The sequence below is a fragment of the Oryctolagus cuniculus genome, chromosome 15 (assembly GCF_051225735.1).
Source record: "Oryctolagus cuniculus isolate XC-2025 breed Fujian yellow rabbit chromosome 15, ASM5122573v1, whole genome shotgun sequence".
Taxonomy (NCBI): Eukaryota; Metazoa; Chordata; class Mammalia; order Lagomorpha; family Leporidae; genus Oryctolagus; species Oryctolagus cuniculus.
In genome coordinates, this window is record NC_142881.1 from 82,385,797 (window position 1) to 82,392,461 (window position 6,665).

The following is a 6,665-nucleotide window of genomic DNA, read 5'->3' on the forward strand; positions in this document are numbered from 1 at the left end:
GGAGGGGAGGACAGAGAGGGGTCCTGATTGCTTCCTGGGCCAGGGGAGGCTACATCCTCACCAAGACTTTTCTTGGTTACTGGGGGCCGCGGCAGCTTGGGTGTTGGTGTGTTTTCCAGCACTTGTTCCCCCAGAGTTTGTGTAGATTTAAGGGAGATGCTGTCCCCAGGGTAGAGTGGACTGAGGGACCTGTGTCCCTTCAGGAATCTGCATGGCTGGGAGAGGGGATGCACCTGCTGCGGGGTTCCTGCACCCAGGGGTTCTGCCACAGGGCACAGATTAGAGGGAGTCAGGCCTGGGCCCTGCAGGGGCCCTGAGCCCCCTCTGCCTCTTCTTAGGAGAAGGAGGGTGTGTGCCTGGAGGACTACACCGCACACTGGTACATCCAGTGCTTCCTGGATGGGGTAAGTGCACCGGGGACCCCTTCCCAGGGAAGCTCCAGCCCCAGTGCCTGGCTCTCTTGTACTGGTGGCCTGTGACTCTGAGCTCCCCTAGCCCCAACAGACACAGGAGGGAGTCTGCTGTGCAGACCAGGAAGGCCCTGCTCTGCTGAGGGTGGTCCAAGCTGAGGCTGAGCCTCAGGGACAGCAAGGAGGGGACAGGTCCCACCAGGACCCATCCTGAGAGCCTGGCAAAGGCCAGAGCCCTACAGTGAGAGGCAGGAGATCCATAGACCCTGGGTGCCACAGGCTGGTTTCAGCACAGCCCAAGGGCTGACCCCTCCTCAGGTCCCTGGGCTGTCTGGCATCTCCAGGGTGGCTTCCAAAGTGTGCAGAGCAGTCCGCGTGGCCCCAGGGTCCTGGATAGGCCTTGGTGCTCTTTCTCTCTGGGCTTCTAGGAAACAGCTAGGATGCCCTATGACACTGCACTCCCACCCACTGTGGGCCCTGCTGAGGCCCTGATGCGCGGGGTCCTCCAATGCCTCTGTCCCCCAGGTGCCGTTCCCCCTGGCACTTCGGATGTTCGACATTTACATCCTTGAGGGCGCGCACGTACTCACCGGCATGGTGTACACCGTCCTCAAGGTCCACCGAAGTAAGTCCTCAGGGCCCACAGAGGCCTGGGTGCTGGGGATGGAGGAGTTGGGGGGGTCCCATGCTTGGCCCGGGTGAGCAGAACCTAGGGGAGGGACAAATTTTCTGAGTTCTTGGCCAGCTTAGGGGGCATTGCGAATCCCGTTTCATCCCCAACCCCCAAAAATGGCGCCTCCCAGCCTAACACCCACCCCCATGACCAGAGCCCATGTTGAAGATGCCCCGGGACCACATCCAGGAGTTCCTGCATGTGCTCCTTCCCCAGTGCCTGGCTCTCTTGACCTGGTGGCCTGTGACTCTGAGCAGGGCTGAGCTTCCCCAGGCCCAGCAGACACAGGAAGGAGCCTGCTGTGCAGACCAGGCAGGCCCTGTCCTGCTGAGGGTGGTCCAAGCTGAGGCTGAGCCTCAGGGCCAGCAAGTGGGGGACAGGGCCAGGGTCAGGGGTTGCAGCAGAAACAAGGGTTGGAGCAGCCATGGTGGCTGCGCCATCCCTAGGGCTCCTCCTAGCCTGATGCCCACCCCCATGTCTAGAGCGCCTGCTGAAGATGTCCAGGGACCACATCCGGGAGTTCCTGCAGGTGACCCTGAAGCAGGCCTGGTCACTGAGCGAGGATGCGGTCATCAGGCAGCTGCGGGCCTCCATGCGTGAGCTGGGGAAGCTCCAGTGCCTCCTGCCTCCCGAAGGTGAGTCCAGCACACGGCCCCATCCCATGCTCCCTTGGGGGAGTCAGTAGTGGGAGTGCCAGGCCCTGGCAGCCCCACCCAGGGACTCACCTCTTCCTAGTCCTCCTTGTCCTCCCCGGGCTCAGCAGTTCTGCTTTCAGGAGCTTCTGACAGCATGGCCTGGCAGGGCCTTGGGCAGCTTCCCTGGATCCTCCTGCGGGGTGGTCCAGCCGGCACTGGATCCCCTTCAGCCATCTGAGGACCCCTGGAAGGCCCAGGTGCCCTGAACCCAGTAGTGGGGGCCGAGTGCACTCCTGTGAGCAGGGTGGGCGCAGAGGCAGGCGCTGGGGGCCCCCGCGGCAGAACCCAAGTGCAGCTGAGTGTTGGCTTTGCAGTCCTAGCCTTGGGCCAACAGAAGTCAGCAGGACCCGGAGCAGCGCTGGCCTCTGGGCTCTGTGGGCAGGGGTTCTTGTCCCCTGCTGACAAGGACCTGAGCACCTGGATCCCCATGAAGAGCAGAGATGGCTTTGTCCCAGCTCTAGAGGCTGGCAGTGGGGGCCCAGGGGCAGGCTGTTCAAACACTTGGAAGTCCCCACTGTGCTTCCAGGTGCTGCCTCCCCTGGGTGCTCTTGAGACAGAAGCAATGACAGCCCAGTTTCACCGGGTAAGGGACTGTGGCCCAGGGGCAGAGGACACAGGGAACCCCTGCCACCTCTTTGGAAACCACATTCCCTGTCCCCGAGGGCCTGGCCAGACCCCGTGTCTGCCCCACACCCCCAGCTCTCACCCCCATCACCTTAGGCTCAGTTCCCTTCCTACAATTGAGGAGGGACTCAGATGTGGGTAACTCAGCCAATGCACTGTTAGGGCCCAGGATTTCAGGTGGGGTAGGTGATGGGGTCCTGAGATGGTGCCAGCAGTCTCCAGAGATGAGAGAGTGAGGTGGGGAGGTCAAGGCCTGTCCAGTCTGTGGGCTTTGGGGGAAGAACCAGAGGTGTCCCTGTCATTCCCATGGCCCAGGCTGCATGCCCCATTCCTTCTGCGGCCAGCAGGCTGGAGGTGTCCTGAGCATCACACCGAGTGATGGGGACCCCAAGGGTCAGGTCAGGGCAGGCACCCTGTAGGCCAATAGTGGCTGTGGAGAAATAAAACCCATCTGTTCTTTTTCCAGAAAAGCCAACCGAAGATGGCAGCCAGACCCTGCAGGTGCCACCTGGCTCTCAGGAGCGCGCTCCCCCACCAGTGTCCATCAAGACCATCGTTGAGCGCAAAGTCTGTCACCCTGCTGCTGCAGCTCCCCAGGAGCCAGCGGAGGCTTCAGCTTCTGTCCCCGGGGAGACCGGTCCTCTCGGATTTGCTGTCCAGGCGGAAACCAAGCAACACACCAAGGAGGAGAAGGGCAGTCGTGGCGAGAGCACCACCCAGCGCCACGGCCAGGGCTCCTCCATGGGGGCCTCAGGGTCAGGGGGCGCCGCCCACCTCTCGGGCCCACAGTGCTCCTGGCTGGACGAGCCAGGCCCCCTCCGGCGCTGGACTTCCCTGACCAAACTCAACGTGACCTTCCAAGATGACTCCGACTCTGAGGACGAGGAGTACTACAGCGGCCTGGAGCAGCAGGAAGAAGACCAAGAGGAGGAGGAAGAGGAGGAAGACCGGGCTGCTGAGTGTCCTGCGTCTCCCTGGCCAAAGCTGCTGCGGGACCTGAGATTCGTCCTGCCCGAGACAATTTTTGAAGAGGACGAGGAGGGAGGCTGTGAAGAGGGTGCCTCCCCAGAGCCCTCGTCCCCAGCCCTGTCTGTGAAGTCCTCAGAGTCTCTGCGTGGCCTGGGCCTCTCGGCCCCACAGAGCTTGCAGAGCAGGGGAGACCTGTCCCGATGGGCGGGCCTCCCAAATCTCAGCCCGCCTGTCAAAGGCGCTAATTTCTGGCCCCTGGAGCTGGGTGGCCAGCAGGGTCTCAGGGCCCCTCCCCCACCTGCCTCAGAGCCCCTGGATCCCGGGCCCATGCAGGCTGTACCAGCCCTGGGAGCAGGGCTGAAGACACCCTGCCTGCATGGGAGCCCCATGCACTCTGGGGACAGGCTGGAGCCTGCAGGAGCCAGCTCTGCACTGGGAGACCAGGCGCATGTGCCCAGCCTGGCTCGAGGCCTCCTTGCTGCCCACTCCATGGAGGAGCTGGATGTGTGTGGGCACCTGGATGGGAAGAACAGCCCACCAGGTGTCCAGCTCAGACGGGCCAGAAGCTTAGCCTGTCTAAGCACAGCGGCCTCCCCGATGGACAAGGCTCCTCTCTGGAGCTCCTCTCCCCCATCCTGAGGCCTCACCCATGCTCATCTCGGCCAAGGAAGCTAGCTTGTCTATGCCCGCCGGCCTCCCTGATGGTCAAGGCTCCTCTCTGGAGCTCCTCTCTCCCTCCCTGAGCTGCCTCACCCTAGCTCAACTAGGCCAGCATCTAGCTTCTCTATGCCTGGTGGCCTCCCGAATTGACAAGGCTCCTCCTCTCTGGAGTTCCTCTCCCCCTCCCTGAGCAGCCTCACCCTAGCTCATCTCGGCCAGCATCTAGCTTCTCTATGCCTGGTGGCCTCCCGAATTGACAAGGCTCCTCCTCTCTGGAGTTCCTCTCCCCCTCCCTGAGCAGCCTCACCCTAGCTCATCTCGGCCAGAATCTAGCTTCTCTATGCCCAGCGGCCTCCCCGATTGACAAGGCTCCTCTCTGGAGCTCCTCTCCCCCTCCCTGAGCGGCCTCACCCCAAGCCAGCCCACTGCCACAGTTGCTATGGGCACCCTCAGAGCAGGAGATGATGTAGGACATGAACCCAGGCACCTGTGGGCTGCCACATACCCCTCCCGCCTTCGTGAGGGAACCCGGGAACTTCTGCCCCTTGTTGATTGTGCATTAAATTGTTTCAGAATGCATCTGATTTTGTGACCCCTGGAGCCGAGCTGCCACACAGGGTCCCTGAGTCCCTTGCAAGAGGCTGGAGGTGCCACAGCCTCCAGATGCAGTCAGAGACCCTGCTCAGGGTGCTCCATCACTTCCTGAGATTGACCTGTGCCCAGCGTGGACCAGGGGAGGACCAGAGGAGCAGCAATGGCTGGGTACATGTGGCCTTTGGGACAGTTCAGGAGTGTGGGCCCAGCCAAGGGACCAGGCCCATGATCACCTCTGTGCACTGTCCTGGGTGTGGGGGCACCAGGTTCCCACTCTTCTTCCCTCTTTGCCTTCTATCCTCCCTGCCCCATCTCACAATCCAGCATCTCATGGCCTGAGCCTTCAAGAGGACCCCAGGGCACTTCTGACCACAGACCAGGATGCCAGTGGGTGGAGGCAGCCCCAGAATGTCCAGGTGGTCCTGGTGGCACACCTAGCTGGTCAGATGCCCACATGCCCTCTAGCAGCTCAGGCCTCCTGGGCTGCTGTCACAGTGGGTTCAGCTTCTCCAGGTCATGCTGTCACTAGGGGTCATTAGCATGGAGAATGTGTCCCCTGATGTTGGGAGAAGAGACTCCTGGCTCAGAGGCTCCTGGCCTGGAGGCTCCACAGGGAAGGAGTCTGGAACCCTACCTTGGGCAGAGAGAGCATCCCAGTTCTCCAAGGGTCCCTGACACTTGTAGCCTCTTCCTCAATCCACACAACCTCCAAAAGGAGACTGGGCCCTGTTCATCAGAAGCCACCTGGGTCATCCCAATGGGGCAGGTTAGGCCATAGCCATTTTCCCCTGGGTCTGGAAGGCCCAGGATTCTCTAGCTGTTGAGTCTGGTTTGGAGTTGACCACTCTGTACTCCGTTCTTGAATGAGCCATGGCTGTGTCACTGGCAGGACCCCAAGGGCTCAGAATCGCTGGTCCCCACAGGGTGCTTTTTGCAGAATCACACTGAGGCCAGAAGCTGACAAGATAGAGGGTGACAAGTGGCTACTGTGCTGATGACTCATCTCTCCAGGCTGGGGAGCCACAGCCATGGGCCAGTCCTGAGCCTGCTCCTGTTCTCCAGTGCTCAGGGCTGGTCTTCTTGTTCCTGGGAACCATAAGGCCATATTTTGGACTTTTCACCTGCTGCTTCTGCTCCTTATCTGGGGGAAGATGTGAGCCTGATGATGAGCTTGCAGGCAAGGTTGCTACAGGGCAGGTGAAGTGGATGGGAAGGCCCCTGTCCAGGTCAAGCCTGTGCTGTGCTCCCTGCTCTGCCCTGGCTTCCTGGGTGGACCGCAGTGTACTCAGAGATGTGCAGGCAGTCCACCTGTCCAGGCACAAGCCCTAAACAGTGTTACTAATGGGAACGCACACCTAGAGACTTTCCTGGTGCCTATGGCCTCGAACCATCCTCCCCAGGTCAGCCATGTGCAGGGTGACCTGCAGGCATCCGTCTCCATTGAAAGCCACCTGCCTTTGGTGACAGTCCTTTGCCCTCTCCTGGAATGGAGATTTCACAAACCTGGTGCTCTTTCTTAAGATTTTCTCCTTTGTATCACTTTGCTTTCTTGTCAAAAGTCTGATAACTGTATTCGTGAAGGTCTCTTCCGGGGTTACCATTCTGACTCTCACCAGTCCCACATTGCCATGATTGGCTGTCTCATAAGTTAGTGAAACTGTGACACGTCAGTCCTCCAGTGTGTTCATCTTCAATTATGGGAGGTGGGATCTTCGGGGTATCTTCATCCCCACATACATTTTAAAATCAGTTTGGTAATTGTAAAACACGTTGATAGGATTTTTTTTAAAGATTTATTTCAAAGAGTTACACAGAGAAAGAGAGGCAGAGAGAGAGAGAAAGAGGTCTTCCATCTGCTGGTTCACTCCCCAATTTGCCACAACAGCTGGAACTGTGCTGATCTGAAGCCAGGAGCCCCAACCTTCATCTGATTCTCCCATACAGATGGTAGGGGCGCAAGCACTTGGGCCACCATCTACTGCTTTCCCACGCCAGAGTAGAGAGCTAGATTGGAAGAAGAGCAGCCAGGACTTGAAGCAG

General features: G+C 59.9%; 1 protein-coding gene across 1 annotated transcript; it reads left to right on the forward strand.

Moving 5' to 3' along the window:
* Window positions 1-1,579: 1,579 nt before the first annotated feature.
* On the forward strand, window positions 1,580-6,343 carry LOC149122117 (uncharacterized). The gene is made up of 2 exons (XM_089313640.1): window positions 1,580-1,718; window positions 2,869-6,343. Exons 1-2 carry the CDS (start codon window positions 1,580-1,582, stop codon window positions 4,008-4,010), a joined length of 1,281 nt encoding a protein of 426 aa, XP_089169766.1. The 3' UTR covers window positions 4,011-6,343.
* Window positions 6,344-6,665: the final 322 nt, after the last annotated feature.